The sequence below is a fragment of the Barbus barbus genome (assembly GCF_936440315.1).
Source record: "Barbus barbus genome assembly, chromosome: 36".
NCBI lineage: Eukaryota > Metazoa > Chordata > Actinopteri > Cypriniformes > Cyprinidae > Barbus > Barbus barbus.
The window spans coordinates 10538432-10562526 of NC_136714.1; the positions used below are offsets into that span (position 1 = coordinate 10538432).

A 24095-nucleotide genomic window follows, 5' to 3' on the forward strand; every position below is an offset into this window, starting at 1 on the left:
CTGGTAAACAGACAGGAAACTGGGAGGGGTTTCTTCAGTTTTAGCTGCATGGTTTGAGCATCATGCCACTAGATGGCCATGTCTTTCTGCTTTTTGAGAACAAACCTCAAAGCCTGACAATTTATATCCAAAGAAACAATTTGCTTTAGACAACCTCCAAAAGCAACACCAAACGGATTCTTAACACCAAGGGGTTTGGATATATCAGAAAAGAGGATTTTGAAACCATGCAATGAACTTCGAAAATTAATTCATAAATCCGGGACATACTTCGGTGTCGTACATTTGGAGAACAACTCTTTTTCGTTTTGGACGTTTTGTTCGAAGCGCGCATTAACAGTGATGGACAGATATTTTTGACAATATTTGATGATATCGACATGGGCGGGTTATTACGTAGAATATAAGGGGGAGATGTGGAGAATGAATCTCGAACATCTTTGAAGTATTGTTTAAACTTGTTGGACATTAAAATGACAACATTTTTGCACCTGAGTTAAAACAACATCCCGCTGATAAGAATATACAGCTATCGGTCGCCTAATAATGGATCTCAGTCAGATCAAAAGAAACTTTTACATTTGATTTGTCACGAGCGACACGAGCAGTTTGCAACCTTCGGATTTTGACAGGTAATCTTATATTTTCAAATCAATAACATGATGTGTGTGAGGGTATGTGCATTTGCCTCATTACGGCAACAGTAACTGCTTATGTGTTTTCGTATGCTATCTGATATGAGCCAAGTAGCGAAATACACAAAGGCGGAGCTTGAGCGTGCACCAAGAGAGACATTTCGTCGCTTTTTTATAGTAAGATGAATTTTATCATCCGGCATCTGATTAAGTTTGCTAAATATGTAAATATATGAAAGCGAATGTGACATGTCACGCGTCAGGTTAACTGTGTTGATGGGTTAAACATTACCTAAACATTGGGTTATTTGTCTCATTGCTTTGCTACTTTTATATTTACCAATATTACCAATAATAAAAAATAACAATCACAAAGGAATGTAAAATTATAATTTTTCTGTAATACAGTTACACAACACAAAAAATGCAACTGTAAATATAAATTTATTGAGTTTTCACATTTCTTTTTAAAACTATTTTTGAATGGGTGCTACTGTTACACATTACAACCAACGCCTACAGACACAAATAAAACAACGTTTTTTGTAGATCAGTTTCTTTAAAACACAAAACTTTGTAAACTTGGTACTGTAGATTCCTATTCTTTGTCAACATTGCAGCATCATAACACTAAGAAATTGATTATTTCCACACGAGAATCAGTCCAAACGTTGTGCCAATAAAACTAAGCCAAACAAAGAGACCTACAACAGCCAATAAATGTGACAAAAAATTAAAACATTACAAGCGGCCAGAAAAAACTGTTGCCCTCAAATACTTCACACATGAAGACTCATGTCCATCAATATGATATACTGCATGCTGGGGAAATTCCCAGGAAGGAAGATATTATTGCAAAGGTGTGGGATGTCTTTGTCTTGTCACAAAATGTGCAGCAGGAATGCATCACGGCCCCCATCTGTTAATTACACAACACTTAGTCTTGCAATATAACTTACATTTTTACAAGTTGTAACATGTGAACTGTGGCAACGTCTCCAAAATGCTACAAGAAACCTCCCTTCAAAGCTCATGAGAAACTCTGCTCAAGTGCACCGAGGGCAAAAGGTGCTTTAAATTTAAAGGATGATCACACCAAATGTTGATTTAATTTAGTTAATAGAAGTTAATTGATAAAGAAAATCTATTTATGACATTATTTTTGACAGTATCCTCATTTTACAGCAAGTGTCTAAAACTTTTAACAGCACTGTAACTTTGCAGGTAAGTTTCTTGAAGCATTTTGGAGATGTTGCCACAGTTCTTCTGGATTTAGTCTGTCCCAGTTTGTTCTGTTTCTTCATGTCATTCCAGACAGACTGGATGATGATCAGATCTCTGTGTGGAGCACAAAAATCTCACTGGATTATTACAATAAATGGCTAAATGAATGTTTGGAAATGTAAACTGATATTTCCTATTGACACACTTCAGCAAAAAGATAGAAATAACTGACTTAAAACCATTTTTAACTGGTAAAAATACTAGTGGGTTAAAACTTTTGCACAGTACTGTGTATAGAGTAGAAAAAGTAAAAAAAACTTACAGGTTGTACATCAAATGAATGACTTCCAGAATTCTGAAGACCTTTCCTCCGTTCTTGTATATTGACCGAGGAAGCAGAGTGGGCAGGACTTTGAAAGCACTCTCCCTTTTAGCATCTAATCCATAAGAATAATACAGTGCAAACTGATCTCACAATCAAAATGACACATTGAAACGCTTTTCCTGTGAAAATGTCTTCATTCCTTTAAATAGCTTGGATCTGATTTGATTGGATTTAAATATACTGGATCAGAAACAAATGACACAGGCAGACCATGTGACAATGGCATGGATGTGGGGCAGCTCCTGTAATATCGCCTTGACTATCAACAAAGACATCTCTGACTATGGTTATTACATTATATCGTCTATCTGCACAACCCCACTAACAATTTAACCATTTCAAATTTCTGTAAAAGAAACCATAAAATAAAAATTACTTCTTACCATGCCAAATTTTTCTAGAAGCCTGGGGAACTCCAAGATTTCTGGGATGCTTGTAACTTAGACCCATTGATGCGAATCCACCATTTCTCATTTTTTTTGGGGTGGCAAAACAGATTCTGTAAAATAAGGATGAAAAACTGGGTTAAAAGCTAGCAAAACCATACAGTATACCAGCCCGGAAATCCAGTGATCTGCCTATTATTCATCAATCTCAAATACAAATTATTATTTGTAACAGTAACATATAAAGAACACTTTACATGGCCTTTCTAGCTTAGTGTTAGCCTGGCTATACCTCTTGTGTTCTGATTAAAGCAACAAAAGCATTCACTAAAATAGAGGAAGAGAAAAAGGACCTCATACACCAGGAGAGATTAAGTCTAACTTTACATACTGTAGACAACATTACAGTTAACAATATTTAAGAATAATAGTACATACCAGTAACATCGTGGTTTAACGTCAAGGGTAGCTAATGCAGCTAACATTACGTTACCTGAGGAAAAAAGAGAGCGAAAATAAGTTATTGTTGGATTCGGCACGTCGCACACATTTACTTGGAAAAAAAGACCTTAAAAGATAAATTTTAGTACAAAAAGATCGAATTATGACAAAATATTACAAAGCCATACAGTTAACTGAACTTACCTTTGTATTTCTGACCTAACGAGAGTTCATACCTTTTCCATGAGGCGTTAAAATATATAAAACACAAACACACACACGCACATATATGTATATATATATATATATATATATATATATATATATATATAACTTTTATATAACGATAAAGAATTGTTGAGGCCTTTTTTGTCAACAAAAAATGTAGGCGGCTACTTCATTCACAGAATAACGCTAACATTAACCTACACAGTGACAGATCAAATATCACATTAACCGTGAAATCAGTGTGCTCTTACTACAGTTTATTAAAAAATAGAGGTAAATAATCATATCATAATATTAATTTACCTTATAATCCTGCTTGCTGCGAGTTGCTTGTCCGTCTGACGACGAGACGAGTGAAGAATCCAGAAAATTCGATGAAGAGGAAAAATAAACAAACCGGTTGGGTCAAAATAACCCAACCCAGGTGTTCAGTGGTTAAAGAACACCTTGCAGTCCATTTGAACAACCCAGCTGTGTGTTTACAGTACTTCAAACAACCCAGAATTATGACCCAGCACAATTAACCCAACAATGTGTTAACAGAAATAACCCAGCACTTTTAAGAGTGTACTGGCATTTATTGAATAGACAGTACAGTAGTAGTCCTAACTATTAGTACATTTTTAATCTTAGGCCTACTAGTTGGATTTGTAATTAAACTGTAAATTAGCCATTCTAACTCAAACTAAAATAACTGTAACTAGTGCAATAAGAAAGTTTACTAGTAATACCTTGGACACTCATAAATAGATACTTTATAAGTAGGCCTACTAATAGAACTAGCAGTTACTAATGAAACTGAAAAAGATACTATTTGCTTTTAGATTACTTGCTAGCAATTAAAAACAAATACCAGATACCTAAAAATAGATGTGACAGTAATAAAAATTAAACATTGTATCTGTCATACTCAGCAATGTGTTTATGTCATAACAGTATATGTGAGTGAATGTTTCATTATTTCACAATGCCAGATTAGTATTTTTTAAATGCTCTCTCTCTCTGTTTTAAGTTTAGCATGGATCTATTGAGATTTGCCAGACACTGTTTGTACATTGCATGCCTTGGCTTCTTATGGAGGAGTGCAGCAGATCAGCCCAGCCTGATAGACCACCTGCAGTCTGCCAATGGACTATCCGGTAGGAAATCATCATTCAGTTCAATCACTCTGTGTTATTTCCCATGTTTTATGTGTCTGTATAGTGTGCATTTTATGTGTTACATAATCCCAGTGGAACAGTGTTTGCTGTTGAGAGAAATGACGCATGATATATCCTGTTCTTATGTGTGCTGCTAGATAAGATAAAGCGGATCCCTTGTTTATTCCTCATTGGTGATGATGTCAAACCAGTCTTTCACAATCCATATGCTGCACTTACATGTGCAGACCAAAAAATTAAAAGTGTTAAAAGAATAATGTGGCATGATGCTGAAATTAAAGGAACAGTTCACCCAAAAATAAAAATAAAATTGCTAAAAATGTACTCACCCTTAAGCCATCCAAGATGTAGATGAGTTTATGTCATCAGAACAGATTTAGAGACATTTAGAATTACATTTGCTCACCAATAAGTCCTCAGGAGTGAATGGGTGCCGTCAGAATGAGGGTCGTAACAGCTGATTAAAGCATTGCAATAATCCAAAAGTAATCCAGTCAATCAATTAACATCTTGTGAAGCAAAAATGTGTGTTTTGTAATAAACATATTTATAATTTTTAACTTGCTTTTAGATAAAATACAAGTCCTCTATCCATAACATTGTTTACCCCATTGAAAAGTTGTCTCGTGTAAATCAGGAGAGAAATGTGCACTGATCAAGCACCATTTAAAATCCAAAACAGTTCTAAGCAAATATGTCAGTGTATGTTAAAGTGAAGGGAAAACAGGGAATGGACTTGTTCACTGGAGGAAGCTTTATTATGGATTATAGACTGGTATTTTGGCCAGAGGCAATGGTTTAAATTTAAAATGCCTTAATGATGGATTTGTGTCTTACTAGCACACACATTTTCAGTTTACAAGATGTTAATTAATGGACTGGAGTGTTGTGGATTATTGAGATTTTTGTATCAACTGTTTGGACTCTCATTCTGACGGCACCCATTCACTGCAGATGATCCTTTGGTGAATAAGTGATGTAATGCTAAATTTCTCAAAATCTGTTCCAGTGAAGAAACACGCTCATCTTGGATGGTCAGAGGGTGAGTTTCAGCAAATTTTCATTTTTCTTTCAAGGAGAATGAAGTATTAGATGCAGGAGGTTTACTTTAGCTAATGCGCAGAGCGACATAAATACCTCCCATGAGGCAAGGCTGCTGGATTATATCACCCTTGTTTTGTTGTCCATCAAAGTGTCCTCTTGTGCTTTGACACTAATGTTCAGTTTCCACTTAACAGACTGATTCTCGTCCAGTCATGCACCTTCACCAGTAGGCAGGTCAAGTAGTCTACTCAAACAAAACTCTTGAAAGAATAAAACATACAGCAGACCTGGTGAAAAGATTGGAAAAAGAACCACTCTTTTATATTAAACAGCGGCGTTAGCAATCTTGCTAGTACAAACTTCAACTCCTTTTTAGCCTCATAGCTCAGAAAAGATGAATAAACCCTCAACATCCTTTGGCTTTCGAAAAACTGTCATTTTAGCTAAATTATTTTCATTCCATCACTTTAGGGTTTAGCTGTTGTGTTATCATGGCAACGACTTGTAAAATTGCATATAATGTAACTTTAAACAGAAAAGGTTAATAAGCCATTTTCACACTAAAATCTTGTTAATTCACCTATTATTTACGTCTTGTGGCTGTACAAATAAAAACTGAGCATCTTAATTCTTTTTTAAAGATGAATTTTTGAGGTTTTTTTAAGCAATGTATGTGTGAGTCAAAATTCATTTTTGTGGTAATCAACATTGTCGATTGATCTTGACTTGTATTGGACTCAAATGACTACGTTAAATAGAAAAACAATGTTAACCATAATATTTTCAGCATTACCACACAGTTAGTAGTATTTGATCTACTGCTATGTATAGCCTAAGTATTCAAACCTCTAGTGTACATTGTGTAAATTACCCGTCTGATCTTGACGTGTGTGTGACTTCATGCAGCTGGGCCATAGGACAATATTGAAGGGTCTTTTTACAACAGCTCTGTAAATCCTCAAGGCTCCACAAAATCTGACGGTCCCCTCAGATCTTTTTAAAGGTCCCCACCATCCAGTGAAGCAGACCAAACCTCCCTCTATTTTTTCCCCCTCTGCTCTCCTGATCCTAGGCCTCTCCATTTCCCTCATTCTCCTACCAAGTAATGCTCTAGCCAGAGATATCGGAAAAGAAATGGCGGAAATTGATTGTCTTAAATGAGACATTCATTGCCTCTAGGATTTTATCACATTCTAACAGCAGCTTGCTTCAATGTGTCCTGGCTGTTCAATGGGCAGTTCACCCAAAAATAAATTTCTGTCATAATTTATGCCAGTCATGTCATTCCAAATCCATATGGCTTTCAATATAAATTAGTAAAACTCTTACTAATTAGCAACAAGATGCATTTATTTAAAACTGAATTTATTCAATCTTTGTTATTGTTGTGGCTTTATGAATTACTAGAGCTACAGCTGAAAAGATCCAACTAACCTTTAGTAAAAAAAAACTACTGGCTTTCCATAGTCCAATGCACTTTGTACACTGATGTTTAATGTCATTGACTGAGCATTTGTGTTTGTTTAGAAGCTGTACCCAGTTAAGTTGCACATGTGACTGCTTGATCCGGGTCTGGTTAGCTCAGTTTAGTTAGCAAGCTAAACTGGATGTGCTGTCAACATATGCAAACAGTTTTCTCAGAGTTATTATGTTTCTTAACATGTAGAAACCCAGTGAGTGCTAATGTGTATGTGTGATGACAAGAGCTTTTTGAAGAGTTGTGGTTGTGCTATGTTTGTTGAGTGGTTTTGCACAGACACTGTTGTGTCTCACCTTCTGTGAAATGGGGACAAAAATAGCTGTGCAGATCTTATTACCTTATAAGTTTCTTTTATCAAAATGGATCAGTCTGAAAGAACACCATTTAATCATGGACTTGTAACATGGGCATTTTTAATTGTATCCACTCTTAGCTGTAAAATGTCAGATAAGCCCATTTAAAAGAAGAATCTTAGAATGAATGGTTGATTTTTTAAGTTAATACCTGCTCCATAATCAAGTTTTTTAATTCTGTGAGACAAAGGCTAACTCCAGGACATCCAATCTTGCACACCGCCATATAACAGCAATATCTACAATACTTCAGCAGCTGTGCTGTGTCTCCATCTATAAATAGTTTAAAAGTCACTCTATGGCTCTTACGTGGATATGTTACGAACTGTATTTGAGGGTCACCCTCAAATTGAACTCTCCTGTTACAATGGGCTCAAACATTGGACCCTTACAAAGGCACTGCTGTTGGCTCAGTTTTCAGCTGTACATCATCACTAAGTGATCAGTTCCTTATCCTTGCTTAGTTTCCAAACTCTATAGACAAGTACAGTTGGCGTTTTTGCTGGTGAAATGACAGATACCCTTTTTTAATGAGTCTGAATTTGATTTAAACATCACTCATGGATAATGGATGAAGGGACTAAATGAAAGTCATTTTCATTTCAAGGTCATTTGGGTCTGAATAGGCCCTTTGTGCTCTTGAAGAAGGCTTTTAACTTGGCTTTTTGTGCAGTTATAATAGATACAGTAAGACACTCCTGATTTTGTTTTTCCAGTAATTGTATGTGCTTAAGAAGCACGTTTGCCCAGAACGATTGCAATGAGTTAGTGCATATTAGCTGTGTTGCAAAACACAGTTAGCTGTCTACAATTAATGTCATTTGTAGTTAATCTTATTAAACTAACAGTGTAATACTTCAATAGATATTTCAGTGCAGTGACTAGGTTGCAAAATGAAAAATCCCATTGATTATTTCAACGTGTATTTTTTAAATAATCGTGTTGTTATCATCTATGATTCTGCAAAGAAATATCCACCAATCAATAATCACCAATTACAGTATGTGGTGTTCAGTTTGGTTGTTCACAATACTTCATAGGATTGTACTGTAGTTCTTTCCCTCATTAAAGCCATTAAGTACATAGCATTGTAACTTTGTCTTTTTGTTTGATTTGTTGTTTTTTTTAAATGCCAAGTTCTGTCAGGAAACTCTTGATGGCGCAGACTGATGAGTCGTTAACACAAACTGATGATATTCAAAGCATAAACTACTTGGCACAAGCTGACTGGTTCATGTTGCATATGCAGCCAATGAGCTTGCTGCTTTACAATTAAATGGCTGGTTAGCATTTGCTAGAGCAGCTCGTAGCATGCTTTCAAAGTTCCTCTGAAACCCTCCACCTCCCCAGCTCCACCTGTATAGATCTGCTACAGGTTATTTTTTATGGGTTTTGTGCAGCAGCAGTATGCCTTAAGCCCGGTACACACCAAGCCGACGGTCGGCCGTGGGGCAGTTTGTGTTCATCGGCCGGCTAGGTTTTCTCGGTGTGTTCCGCACCGTCGGCTGAAGTTGGTCCTCATCTGCTTTTTTTTCGGCCGATTCAACATGTTGATTCGGCCAGCTGATTATTCTGATTGGCTGTTCAGCTGACGAACCAGTGCGCGAGAAATGCGCAGAACGGATGTGCTACTTGGCCGTCGGGTGTCGAGCGTCGGCTTGGTGTGTCAGGGCAACTTTGGACTAGGGCTGAACGATTAATTGCATTTGCGATAATATCGCGATATGAAATAACACGATTTTTCAACCGCAGAGGCTGTGATTACACTCTGTCACGTGACACGCGAGAGTAAAGAGGTGTATTCGACTTGAAGATCGATCGGTGAATGATATCAAAGTACGGCCAAAATCATGCCGTCAAAAATAAAAATATTTTCTTTTTGTAAGCAGCAGCGGCAGCCATGTCGGCTTTAACCAATTACTGAACAGAATATTAACACCCAATCATAGAACATTTCACTGAGCTCATGTGTTGAAAACATGATTATAAATAAATTCTTATTTATTTATTTAAAATCTGTCTAAAGTTAACAGACAGTTTAAAAAGTGCAATCCATATGTTTACATATGTTTATTACTGTGACTTTGAATTAATTACCTAAATACTGAGTGTGGTAAAGCAACAGATTTGTTTTTATATTTCTGCAATCTACTTTAGTTTGTGTGATTTGTTACTGACTTTCATAATAATGTTTTCACCATTCTTATTTGTCAGTGCTTTATTTTGTCATAATTATTACGTGCTTACAAGGCTTGAAGTTCAACAAATCAGTCAATATACTACTGTGATTGTAGTTGTTAAATAATGTAATTCATATAAATTCATGCATCACCTAATTTCATTGCAACATATAGGCCTGGCCCACAGAAAAGAACATTTATGTTTAATCTATGTAATATTGTGTTGGTCATACTATACAATGATTTAAAAAAATAATTGCATATTAAATCGCAATTGCAATATTGGTAAAAAAAAAATCGCAATTCCATTATTTTTTTCAAAATCGTTCAGCCCTACTTTGGCCCAGACGCAGTCTGCTTTCGTCGCCACTAGTTCGTTGGCATCGGCTTTACACCGTGTCTACATTGGACACGGTGTAAAGCCGATGCCAACGAACTAGTGGCGACGAATTGGACGCGAGTGGTGCAGCAGAAAAAATACCACTACTACTATAGAACTCATTATAAACAGTGATGCAGATATATTCCGCCAAGACCAAATATATTAACATTGTCATATCCTTTACCATGCTAAAATCTTCCGAAAGTTGTCATGATAGAAATATTTTTTTGCTTCACATCAGAGTTTGCAATGTCGTGATTTATCTCATAGATGGCTGGATTGGTTCACACCTTATAGTGTTTTAACTTTGACTATACTATGTATTTAGACTTTTTCCAAAACGCCTGTGGGAAAAAATGCCAAGGCCGCCAAAGCTGAAAAATCTAAGTGTATTTGTTCTAATAAGTGTATTTCTCTTAATTTGTCTGCCATCATGGATGTATTTTTTCACTAAGCTTTGCATATTGAAATCTGGTATTGTATTCTCTGAATACATGCAATGCTGCCATAGATTTTGGCCAATATCTTGGGTGGCAGTTAATATGGCTACCTTGTGGTACAGTGGTCATGTTGCTTAAAATGATCCCTCTGTTAGCTTACTAGGTTTTGTAACAATTGTGTAGTTCAAGTGAACTTGTCTTATATATAGTTTTTTTTCTCTCTTCAGAACTGTGTGGTATCGATGAGCTTCTTTGCCATGATGAAAATGCCCTGCTAAGTTTCGAGGCCATCCGCAGCATTCACAAAGACATGGACGATGATGCAGACGGCAGCGTGGACGTGACAGAGACGGATGGGGTGAGGGCTGCAGCATTTGTGTTTGGTTTTGTGGTCTGCTGTGTTGAGAGATTGACGTTGCAGCACAGTGAACTGTGCCCAATGTACAAACAAGTGCTTGCTTGAAAGGACACAGTGGCTTTTGGCTTGCTTACTAGAGACATAGATCTCTGTAAAGCTACTTCGAAATAGGCTATGTATTGTTAAAAGTGCTTTGCAAATAAAGGATCATATGACACAAAAAATTCAGCTTTGCCATCACAGGAATAAATTACATTACATTATTAAAATATTTTCAATTGGTAATATCTCACAAAATTACTCATTTTATTTTATTTCAAAAATATAATAAATGCAGCCTTTGTGAGCATAAAAGACTTCTTTCAGAAACCTTTTTTTCTTTCAAATTGTACTCGTATTTTTGGTAATGTTTTTTTTTTTTTTTACTTATACTAGTTATAGTCATAGTAGTTTGTGATAGGTGGGTGGAATTGTATGTTTAAAGCAAATGATCTTTGGAAAGTGTGACTCGATTGGACTCAATTTAGATGAGTGATTCCTGTCACTACATTTCAGACACTTTTGTAAAAAAAATTTTTTTATAATATTTTTACAATAATCATGCAACCTAATTATCACATATACAAACTCTTTTTTTTTTTTTCTTTTTTTTTATAAATTAAAAATACATTTTTGGATCTGCTTGTCACCATCCGTTTGATGGGCATGACAATTTTGCATGCAAACAAAAGTAATTCGCCATGATTATGGGTTATGAACATAGGCTATAAAAAGCACTCTGTATTATCTTTGAATCACCCAAAGCGATTCCTTTTTCATGAGGATGTCACATCTGAGCACTCTGAGTAAACAGTATTACTGCTGACCGACAGCAGCCTGCCCAAGGCCGTAGACAGTCCTGTGAGTGTAAACTTTACCACAGTCAGAGCTGATCTGAGGGATCGTGAGGCGACTGGACCCAATGAAACTGTCAGTGTTTACATAATGTAGGTTGTCTGAGGCTCTACAGTAGAACTACTGGATCACATCAACCCAAGACAAGCATTACAAGTTAATCAAATGTTTGCTGTGGCTTTACGTCTCTTGCCAAATGTTGCACAGTGCTGTAAAAATAAATTTCTTCTAGAGGCACAAACAATCAAGTTTAGACTAGTGACTGTTTTATTGCTAAGATCTGGGTGCTGGATTTTGCTCCTTGCATTTGAAAATTGTTATGCCTATTTGTTTTTGCAATACTTAATAAAATCGTGACTGCAACTATATAAACATGTTTTTTACCAGCTGCATGCATTTTTGGGTCGCAACCCATCAGATGAGAACCACCACATCAGAGAATTCTAACATCCAGTCTTTGTTTCCTCAAACAGTTTCTAAGGGAAGACTTGAAGTACCACGACCCTAAAGGAAAACAAAACAGCTTCCATAGAGCAGATATGCTGATCACAGTGGTGGACATGTGGAATTCCTGGAAGGCCTCTGAAGGTTTGCAGTCATTTCAAAATCATCCACATTACAAACCCACACCACCTTACCTGCATGTAGAAGTGAAAGCATTATGTTTGTGGAACTGAAAGCATCAAGCTTCCATCATGTGTTCAATATATCTTCCATGGCAATATTCTCAGTGTCCTCTTGCACCCTAAACCACTAGCGGCACTTATGTTTTTTTGTCTATAGTGTATAGCTGGACAGTAGAGGAAGCTGAAGATTGGCTCATCAACTGTGTGGAGTTGCCTCAGTATGTTGATTCCTTCAGGAAGAATGACATCAGTGGAAAAGCTTTGCCCAGGTAAGGAGTCTTACAGTTAGCATCTCTACAGTTTTTCAGCTTTTGGACTGAAGTGAATTCGGTGATCAAAATGGTTCCATTCACAGACTTGCAGTGAAAAATGCCACCCTGCTTCTGTCCGTGCTGAAGATACCAGACCGCAGTCATGCACAGAAACTGCAGCTGAAGGCTCTGGACACAGTGCTTTTTGGATCTCCAAGTGAGTAGAATATATTTGTGGTTATATTATACTGTATATTTTGTCTCATGACTTGTGAACAGAGGCGGACTTACCCATTTGGCAAAGGTAGGCGACTGCCTTGGGCCCCCAAAAGCCAAGGGCCCCCTAAAATGCTTTTCATACCAGATGCGCATTAAACGCAGACATGTGAACGGTTGCCTTTTATGGTGTTTATTACCACAACAACCATCTGCGTGTCCGAGTTGAATGTGCTTCTTGTGTATTCTGCTTGCAGCAAATGAATATATCATGCATCTGAAGCTGTAAATGAGCAACAGTTCATAATGTAGGCCTATGTTTATGCAGCTTACTCTTTTCTGAGAAGGACCCAAGTAGAGGATGCATGCAGTTACTTTTTGGTTGATATAATCCTTAGGTGTGTGAATGTATAATTTCCTTTAAATTTGTAGTAAAAATAACTATAATACAAAAATGAAAGAGATCTGCACTCGTCCAGATTCAGCCAAAAAGGCTTATTTCATTTATTGCTCAGAGTAAAGGTCTGCGCGGGACTGTTTTTTTAGTTATATTCCCCACCCACCCACTCCCACGATATATTCACTCTTTGTTCACCCGCTGTCTGCTTAGAATAATTCTCTTCCCGACCCGACCGTTCCCGCTAAATTTAGATCTCGTTTTCAGAATGACGTAAAAGGGAACTCGTGATGAATCAGACATCAAATAAAGCAAAATGACAGGGAACAAAAAGTAGTAAATTAGTCATCAGCTGCCATGTTCAATACAGCAGCATCTTAGAGATTTAGTTATTCCTCCACCACATGCCTGAGACATCATTAACAATGTTGTTGAACTAATGTGGTTCAAACAACGGAGATGCGACCGTGTTCGGGAAACTCGTGACTAGCTAGTTCGTTTCCAAAACAATGCATCGTATGGTGGTTATTCAGCGAGTTACATCGTTGTGCGGGAAACGCACCCCTGGTCGGTTCCCGCGGGAGAGCCGCGGGAATGCAGACTTCTAGCTCAGAGGTCACAAACATATGTGCAAAAAGGTGCAGAACGTTTTGGGGTATTAACCCTTGCTACAGAGCAATGAATTAGCATTTTTATTAATCCCATTTTATAATTGTTTTTGTTTTGTTTTTGTGAAAACCTGTATCTCAGCTGTAAATCAATTGCTATTTCGTGTTCTACAAAGAAAGCCATTATAACATGTACATGAAAAATGTAGAAACATTGGACGCACTGCAGCAAGAAGCAACAAAAAATGGACCTCACGGTTGATCTACACTGTAAAAAAAAAAAAAAGTTGAGCCAACTTAAAATTTTAAGGCAACCAGCTTCAGCAGATTTTTGAGTTCTCTCAACTAATTTTTGTAGGAGATTCTCAACTTTTTGTTGTATAAATTTAAAACAACAAATTGAGAAAACTCAAAAATCTGCTGATTTTAAGTTGGCTCAACTTTTTATTTTTTTTTATTTTACAGTGTTGGTAAATGTGTGCAAATGTATAGGGCCTCATTGCTATATTTTTCCTGGGACCCCCAATTCACTAAATCCGCCCCTGCTTGTGAATTTGAGATGTTGAAATAGTGTCTCTGATTTAAACTCAAGTAGAAAAAGTAGGCAAGATTAGGTAATATTGATTCATTTGAAACTGTCCACTTGAATGATAAAAATTCTAGTTCTTTGGCAAGTTGGTCATTTTGATTAATTTCCGTGAATCAGTTCAAACTGTCCATTTAAATTAATCGATTCTGATTCATTGGCAATACGTTTGATTCATTTCTGTGAATCCTTTTGAAACTCTCCATTTGACTCAATCATTTCTGATTCAAGGGTGAGATTTTGTAAGTTTTTGATTTCTGTGAATCAGTTAAAACTGTCCATTTGAATTATTCAGTTTGTTGGCAAGAATTGATAAGTTTAATTCATTTGAACTGTCCATTAATCATGTTAGAGTTGCATCATTACACAAAAATTAATAGAAGAATCACTATTTTTGTTCATTTTGTTGTTATAGTGTGATTGAAATGCTGTATAGACTGATTGGCTTCCAGAAGTAGAATAATCCATTTAATAATACCCAGTTATTTGCTTTATCTTTCTACTGAATTGTTGGAACCATTTTCTTAATTCTCCTTCCTGTTTTAGAGGTTTTAGAAAAACACTAGCTTGGAAATGTTGTGTGAGGCATGACAAGTTTTTCTAAATTGATGTTTGCAGAGGGTTCTCTGGATGAAGTCCAGACTGCTGTATTCATTTCTCGTTATGTGCTGAAATCAAGGGAAGGTTTAGTCGGTTTTCTTTTCTCATGAGCAAATATCTTCTGCATCTGAAAATAGCCAGGCTTATTGGAGTACAAGAGCCAGACAGAAGAGGTATGTCCCATTAATGTCAACCGTTACAGCGTGATACTCAAGTACAGCTGGTGAAACGGAGAAGCGAGGGATGATGGGACAGATGTTATCAATAAATAGGTAAGAGACCTGGAAAAGGTTGAGTGCATTCCTGTGATTGACAGTTCATGTGAATGTCTTTACCTTGAACATCAGCCAGAGTCAAACCTGTTAAAGATGTTGGTGGTACGAAAAGTGCTTTTGTGACACAACATCTTAAAGGGATAGTTAACCCAAAAATGAAAATTCTGTCATTAATTACTCACCCTCATGTCGCGTTAAACTTGCAAGACCTTCGTTCATCTTTGGTAAACAAATTAAGATATTTTTGGTGATATCCGAGAGCTTTCTGACCCCGCATAGACACCAACATGACACAATTCAAGGCCCAGAAAGGTAGTAAGGACATCGTTAAAATAATCCATGTAACATCTGTGGTTTAAATGTATTTTTATGAAGCTACGCAAATACTTTTTGTTTGCAAAGAAAACTAAAATAACCTTATTCAACAATTTCTTGTTTTCCCCGTCAGTCTTCGACGCACATTCACGAAGGTACGAAGCATTTTATAGTATGAGAAATAAAAAAGCCCTAGTGCTGGGCAATGATTAATCGCGATAAATTTATATAATTTATATTGTATACAGTCAGGTCCATAAATATTGGGACATAGACACAATTCTAAAATTGTTGGCTCTATACACCACCACAATGGATTTCAAATGAAACGAACAAGATGTGCTTTAACTGCAGACTGTCAGCTTTAATTTGAGTATTTACATCCAAATCAGGTGAACGGTGTAGGAATTACAACAGTTTGCATATGTGCCTCCCACTTGTTAAGGTCAATATTTATGGACCTGACTTTATACAATATAAATGATATGAATATAAATATATATACATGTAAATATTTTCAAAATATACAGTATACTGTATGTGTGCGTCTTTATATAATATATATTCATAATAAATATACACAGTACGCACACATATATTATATAAACCAAAAACTTAGCGATTTATCATCATTTCATTTGAAATCCATTGTGGTGGTGTATAGAGCCAAAAATGTTAGAATTGTGTCGATGTCCCAATATTTATGGACCTGACTGTATATAGACTCACCGGCCACTTTATTAGGTACACCTGTTCAATTGCTTGGTAACACAAATTGCTAATCAGCCAATCACATGGCAGCAACTCAATGCATTTAGGCATCTAGATGTGGTGAAGACGACTTGCTGAAGTTCAAACCGAGCATCAGAATGGGGAAGAAAGGGGATTTAAGAGACTTTGAACGTGGAATGGTTGTTGGTGCCAGACCGGCTGGTCTGAGCATTTTCAAGTACAACCATCTCTAGGGTTTACAGAGAATGGTCCGAAAAAGAGAAAATATCCAGTGAGCGGCAGTTGTGTGGACAAAAATGCCTTGTTGATGTCTGTAACAAAGTTCGTAGATTCGGGAAGAAGGAGGCGGGAACCGGCAAACATTTAAGAATTTAATAATCAAAATAAACAAACGTAAAAGTACAGCGGCAGCCCCTCACGGACGACTGCCGCACACAAAACACAAATTAAAATCCAGGCCTGGTCCTCTCTCGTCTTCCACTGTCGTCACTCCTCCTTTTATCCTTCCGGAGCTCCTCCGTGGGACTCGAGACCGGTGAGTGTCGCAGGTGTCGCTCATTATCATTAACTCCACCGGCCTCGCTCCGTTCCCACGGCTCTCGGCCCCGCCCCACTCACCACAATGTCAGAGGTCAGAGGAGAATGGGCAGACTGGTTAGAGATGATAGTTACAGTTAGCATCTCTACAATTTTTCAGCTTTTGGACTGAAGTGAATTCGGTGATCAAAATGGTTCCATTCACAGACTTGCAGTGAAAAATGCCACAGACTTGCAGTTACTCAAATAACCACTCGATACAACCAAGGTATGTAGAATACCATCTCTGAACGCACAACACGTCGAACCCTCAAGCAGATGGGCTACAGCAGCAAAAGACCACACCGGGTGCCGCTCCTGTCAGCTAAGAACAGGAAACGGAGGCTACAATTCGGACAGGCTCACCAAAATTGGACAATAGAAGATTGGAAAAACGTTGCCTGGTCTGATGAGTCTCGATTTCTGCTGCGACATTCGGATGGTAGGGCCAGAATTAGGCGTAAAGAACATGAAAGCATGGATCCGTCCTGCCTTGTCTCAACGTTTCAGGGTGGTGGTGGTGTAATGGTGTGGGGGATATTTTCTTGGCAACCTTTGGGCCCCTTAGTACCAATTGAGCATCATTGAAACACCACAGCCTACCTGAATGTTGTTGCTGACCAACCCTTTATGACTACAGTTGTACCCATCTTCTGATGGCTACTTCCAGCAGGATAATGCACCATGTCACAAAGCTCAAATCATTTCAGACTGGTTTCTTGAACATGACAATGAGTTCAATTTACTCAAATGGCCTCCACAGTCACCAGATCTCAATCCAATAGAGCATCTTTGGGATGTGGTGGAACGGGAGATTCGCATCATGGATGTGCAGCCGACAAATCTGCAGCAACTGCGTAATGCTGTCATGTCAGTATGGACCAAAATCTCTGAGGAATGTTTCCAACACCTTGTTGAATGTTTGCCACGAAGAATTAAGGCAGTTCTGAAGGCAAAAGGGGGTCCAACCCGGTACTAGCAAGGTGTACCTAATAGGGCTGGGTAAAAAATATCGATTCTCCGATTTTAATCGATCTTCAGTTTAACGCAACGGTTCACCCAGGGCGAGGCTTGGCCACGGTGTGTGTGTTCACTGCTGTGTGTGTGTGTGTGTGTGTGTGTGTGTGTGTGTGTGTTCACTGCTGTGTGTGTGCACGTTGGATGGGTTAAATGCAGAGCACGAATTCCGAGTATGGGTCACCATACTTGGCTGAATGTCACTTCACTTAACTTTCGAATTGCTCCACTAAAAAAAACAACTGTGTGCACCCTATTATTAATGTAGATGTGTATGTCAGTAATAAACTTAAGTAGGAGAGTTTCAGTTACCAGCATTTATATCAAAATATGGATCCCATGTCTGCAAAACTAACATTTTAAATGAAATATTGATAGCTAATCGATATCGAATCGAATCGAAACCATAAAAATAAGAATCGAATCGAATCGCAGAATTGGTCACAATACCCAGCCCTAGTACCTAATAAAGTGGCCAGTGAGTAAATATATGTAATATATATACATAACATATTTTTCTTAAATATACACATGCATGTGTGTGTGTACGTAGACATATAAATAATAAATATAAACAGTACACACACACACATTATGTACACAAAAACTTTTATTTTGGAAAAAAACATATTGTAATATAATGGAAGCTAAATATTTTCCAAATAATATTTTAGAAATATTTATATTAGTGATTTTTCACATTTTAAATTTGTTTTAGTCTTTATGCAAGAAACTATAAAGATAACTTTAAAATTTTAGAATGAGGGTCCCAAGCATGAGTATGATCGTATTGGGTGGGCCGTGACATCTAAAAGATTAAACACTTGCACTGAGTGATTGCTAGGTGGTAGTTTACTAGTCCTAAGTCTAGCTTGCTGTTTGAAATAAAATTATAATTTTTTTGTTTAATTTAATTTAGTTTTATGATGGTTAAAAAAAAAACATTTCTTGTAGCCTTTTTTTTGTAAAGTCAAACTAATTGAAGGAATTTGATGCGATCACTTTATATGCTGTATAAATATATCAATGCGTCGGTGAATTGTCTGGTCTGTTGTCTGATTGGTTGATCCCTCCCAGTTCCAGATTCCGTCCAGAGCCTCTTAATAATCTCAGCTATGGCAGTTATTTGCCTCTCACTGTTTATACTGTCCACAGTTGAAGGTTCCTCACTATTCCAGGCTATCTTACTATAGTGTCTCATGGTGTTGTATCACTAATGAAAATTCAGGCTAGTGTCTGTTTACAAGCTTTTTTAGCTTTAGCACTTACACATGAAGAAATGAGGATGCTCTGCCATCCAAAATCCCTAGACCAGGTCAAAGTTTATGTATGCAAACAAAACACTCCTTTATGTACATTCACAGAGTTCTTTTATCAAAATCTACTAGTGAAAAGGAAATCCAAGACAGAAGTTGATCATGTGCCGACCTCGGTGAAAGTGACGTGACATACGGCCAAGTATACTCTGAATTCGTGCTCTGCATTTTTAACCCATCCAAAGTGCATACCCACAGCAGTGAACACACACACACAGTGAACACACACCCAGAGCAGTGGGCAGCCATTCATGCTGCGTGCCTTGCTCAAGGGCACCTCAGTCGTGGTATTGAGGGTGGAGAGAGCGCTGTACATTCACTCCCCCCACCTACAATTCCTGCCAGCCGGAGACTCGAACTCGCAACCTTTGGATTACGAGTTCGACTCTCTAACCATTAGGCCACGACTTCCCCTTCCCAGTAGCCCCACAGGAGATTTAACCTGAGCCCAAATCAAGCCGGTTAGGATGGGTGAGCGTCAAGGTTGAAGGATTCAACACCATCCACTCACAAATACTTTGGCACCGCTACATGTCCCATCACCTGCCATTTTCTTGGGAAGGATGTGAGCAGCAAAATCGCAGATGGAAATAGCTCTTGCTAATCCAGTCATACAAATCTTCCCATTACGCACCTATCTGGAGTTATTTATTGCCGTTATTTCTGCATGCAAAATAGATTAAGACAGATGTGATAGAGAACTGATGTGTATATACGTCCTACATAGTTAGATCCTAGCTGGGAACTTTTCATCACGTCTGGGACTTTTTCTAAGTAGATTACTACTTGTTTGTATTACTGTCTTCTTGCTAAAAGCAGTATGTGCGCGGGTTTTATATCTCAATGTTGTGCAACAGCCACATATGTTAGGCTGGAGTTGTAGAGGCAGGAAGACAATCAGCCTGAGCAGACCCTAATTTAATGTATTACTCCTGCCAAAAAAATCCTGGGCGCTTTTCCATATACCTTCTTTATACTCTTGGGCTTGTGATTTTGTTAGTTCATAGAAAGTCAAGGCAGTCCACTATTGCATATCCTGGTAAAGTCTGTTTTTAAAAGAATATTCTGGTTTTATTGGTCATGTTTAACTGCAGTATATTAGTCATGCACACACACCCATCTACATCAACGGAGCTGAAGTGGAGCGTGTGTCGAGTTTCAAGTTCCTTGGCATCCACATCGTTACAGGTGCCTACGCTCTCGCACTAGTAGGCTCAGGAAGAGCTTCTTCCCCGAGGCTGTGACACTTCTGAACGCCACACCACTAATCTAACCTGCACCTGCTTATTACTGCACTGGTCACAGTACTTTACACACATGCATTTGCACTACTCATATTTTTGCACAGACTGCACAAGTTATTACACTATAAACTGTATAAAGTTGTTACTACACAAAGCACAGTAAACCATTCCATAAAATATTGCACTACTGCTATTTTGCATAGAATACATTGTTCTATCAATATTTTGCACACTCATCCAGCTGTATTTATTTATTACCACTGTTCTCACGTTTCTGCTGTTCATAATGTATATAATCCTACATTGCTCTGTTCATAATGTACATACAATCCCTACATTGCATTCCTATTTATATTCTGTATATACTCTGCTCAATACTGTATATAGCAATTCCACTGTACATTCTGTAAATCATATCTTCACTTACTCTGCACTTATATGTATATAAAACACTATATTCTTGCACTTCTGGTTAGATGCTAACTGCATTTCATTAGCTCTGTACTTGTACTCTGCATAAATGACAATAAAGTTGAATCTAATCTAATCTAATCTAATTAACATTTTTGGTTGACATGATGAAAGCATCCTCAACCCGTTAGTAAAATAGTTTAACTGTTATATTTTAGAATGAAAAACAACTTTGGAAATTGACGTTAACTGAAGATAGCAGACATAAGCATTGGAAAGAAAACACTAATTTGCTTCGGCCATGTCAGGGTCAGCTGAGGTCACGAACGGAATGTATGTTGAAAAAGAGTCATAATTCCCACAAAACATCACTGTCTTTAGAGTATGTGATACACTAGTGCACACAAGCACTGTGTGCATTCATTCACACACTACTGTCACTGTTATTTAAATAAATTAATACCTTTATTCAGCAACTATGCATTAAAATGATCAAAAGTGACAGAGTGAAGACATTTGTAAAGTTACAAAGAATTTCTGTTTTTTCAAATTAATGTTTTTTGAACTTTCTATTTATCATAGAATCATCATACAATTCACAAAAGAATACACAAAAATATTAAGCAGCTCAACTGTTTTTACCATTGATAGTTATAAGAAATATTTATTGAGCATATCATCATATTAGTATGATTTCTGAAAGATCATGTGACACTGAAGACTGGAGTAATGATGCTGAAAATCAGCTTTGCCTTGCTAACTATTTTTTAAAATTGTAATAATATTTCACAATTTTAGTTTTTATTCAGTTTTTGATCAAATAAATGATGCCTTGATAAGCATAAGGGACTTCTTTCTAAACTTGAAAAAATCTTACCAAGACCAGACTTTTGAACTGAATACAGAAAATGCCAAAGACACAGACTGTAAAAAAAAAAAAAGAAAATATAAAATGATGTCCATGGTTAATAGGTGCTTTCATTTTACAGAAAAGAGGAACATCAACATTCAGCTGAACCTCTCTTGTGTGACGTAAAAAATAAAGTTTGGAACAACATGATATTGAGCAAATGATGACAGAATTATATTTGTAAGGTGGACAATCAACTTTATTGTTACTCAAGTGTTTTTTTTTTTATTTTGCTCTTTTTGGCAGTGAGCAAACACAGTCACTTGAAGGACTTGATGCTGGTGGTGTCTATTGTGATTGGAGTGGGGGGCTGCTGGTTTGCCTACATCCAAAACCGGAATTCTAGGGACCACGTTGGCAAGATGATGAAGGACCTCGAAGGGCTTCAGAGAGCTGAGCAGAGCCTGTTGGACCTGCAGCAGAAGTAAGCACTCAGTTTGTCCCTCAGTTTGTCCAATAAATGAACAGGAAACAGACTTACAGCAAAAAAAAAACCCAGCTAATCGGCCGGAAAGGCTTTAAAGTGGAGCTGTGAGGCTCATATTTCATGATCCACAGTTGGAAAAAAAATCATCTTACTGAGGCAGAACTACTTTTCTAGACGGAGGGATGTCTGTTTGTAAGGTAGCAATGAAATCCTGTTGGTTGAATTTGAAGAACTGTATTGTAAACAGTCTTTCACAGATGGTTACATCACATCCTAATATCTTAAAAAAAAACAAGATTTACTTTTTATCTGGTCATGACATCACAGGATTGCTAAGTGATTTTGTCAGGTCTAGTCTCATGCTAACATGTTAGGGTGATTAATTGCATTTTTTAAATGTTTATTCACAGTAAAGCCTGTTGTAGTTACCGTAAACACTTCCACTGCACAGTGAGGGATGAATATGAAGATGTCTGTGGTAATCAACAGCTTGCCACAGTTAAGTTTGAAAATACCTTTATTTTTGATACTCATTGAAAGTACATTTAGTCTGGTTCCTGAATTAGGAGCAGCTATACTTAGTATCGTCAAATGTGTATTTTTATTTGAAATGCTAGTCAGTTCTCCAGACATTTTGATGAAATATTGTAGGAGAAAGAGGCTTTTAGGACGTGAAATGTTCAACTATTTTAGTGTTTTTGTTCAGTTAGGACCATGGCATCACACTTGGCTTACAGCACAGTAGTCTTTGTCACTCTTCTAATAGCATGATTCATCAGAGAATTATATTACATTAGTAAACAACAGCCTCCCGTTACACTAATGAATACTAATGCATATTACTTCATACGTCATTATTTTAGTTTACGTTATTACACAGCTCTCTGGAATACTTGATTCTGATTTGTCACAGCATTGTCCTTTCAAACATTTTTGTATAACCAAAACTGTATGTGTTGGTTGTTTTCTATGGCAGCTAGTCTTAATTAGATAAAGTTCTAATATTTAGTTCTAATAAACAAATATTAACTCATTTACCCAGGAAGGATGCATTAAATTAATCAAAAGTGAAAGTAAAAGAATATATAATGTCACAGAATATTTGAATTTCAAATAAATGCTGTTCGTTAAAGTTTTTACTCAGATGAAACCTAAAAAATGTTCCACAAAAATATTAAGCAGCACAACCATTTTTAACATTGATAATCATAAGAAATGTTTCTTGAGCAGCAAATCAGCCTATTGAAATAAATTCTGAAGGATTATTGACACTAAAGACTGAAATAATGACTGTGGAAAATTCAGCTTTATAGTATATTTAAAAAAATATATAATTTTCACTGTATTTTTGAGCAAATAAATGCAGGAGACTTCTTTCAAAAACACAAAAACTGTATATATTTTAAATGGCAGCCAGTCTTAATTAGATAAATAATGTAATTTAATTTAAAATAATTCCTAAAAAGTTCATGTTTTATTGAAACGTTAATGTTTACAAGACAGGAACTACTATGAATTACATGCATTATGAATATATATATATATATATATATATATATATATATATATATATATATACAGGAAATACTATGAATATATGAATTATTAGGTCTAAAGTCACTTCAAACAAATCTACGCTAATGTTTTATTTAAAGACAAAAAGAGGAATTTGTCTATGAGGTGGAAGTGTTTTCATTTCCTACTATCTTTGTCTGTTCAGGTCAAAAGACTCTTGCAGGGTGATGCAAGCGTTCCTCAAAAGTCCTTAAATGGCAAAAGGACGGGCAGTGCTGTGCCGAATCCGGCTCGGAGTGTTTCAGACAATTGCACTATCATGCTGCACTCTCAGTTCAGCTGGCGCCCACTGCGCTGAGGCAGAACAGAGAACGTGTCTCTGTCTTTTTTCAGAGGTCAGAGGTCCCGGAGAAACTCATGATTCAAACATCCTTTCTTTACGGTGCATTAATTTAAAGCAATGGCCTTATAAGGAGAAGGATG

At 37.0% G+C, this 24095-nt stretch overlaps 1 protein-coding gene across 6 annotated transcripts in view; it reads left to right on the plus strand.

Moving 5' to 3' along the window:
- The first annotated feature begins 36 nt into the window (after window positions 1–36).
- LOC306856134 (stromal interaction molecule 1-like) overlaps window positions 37–24095 on the plus strand; it is a 33993-nt gene continuing 9934 nt past the window's right edge. The window contains exons 1-7 of one of the 6 annotated variants that reach the window (XM_079395168.1): window positions 37–632; window positions 4312–4438; window positions 10566–10696; window positions 12064–12178; window positions 12374–12485; window positions 12572–12684; window positions 21917–22094. In XM_079395168.1, the coding sequence (XP_079251294.1) occupies window positions 4318–4438; window positions 10566–10696; window positions 12064–12178; window positions 12374–12485; window positions 12572–12684; window positions 21917–22094 (770 nt within the window). In that variant the 5' untranslated portion in view covers window positions 37–632; window positions 4312–4317. The remainder of the gene's footprint in view (window positions 633–4311; window positions 4439–10565; window positions 10697–12063; window positions 12179–12373; window positions 12486–12571; window positions 12685–21916; window positions 22095–24095) is intronic. The other 5 variants (XM_079395167.1, XM_079395171.1, XM_079395170.1 and 2 more) reach the window with 5 other exon arrangements.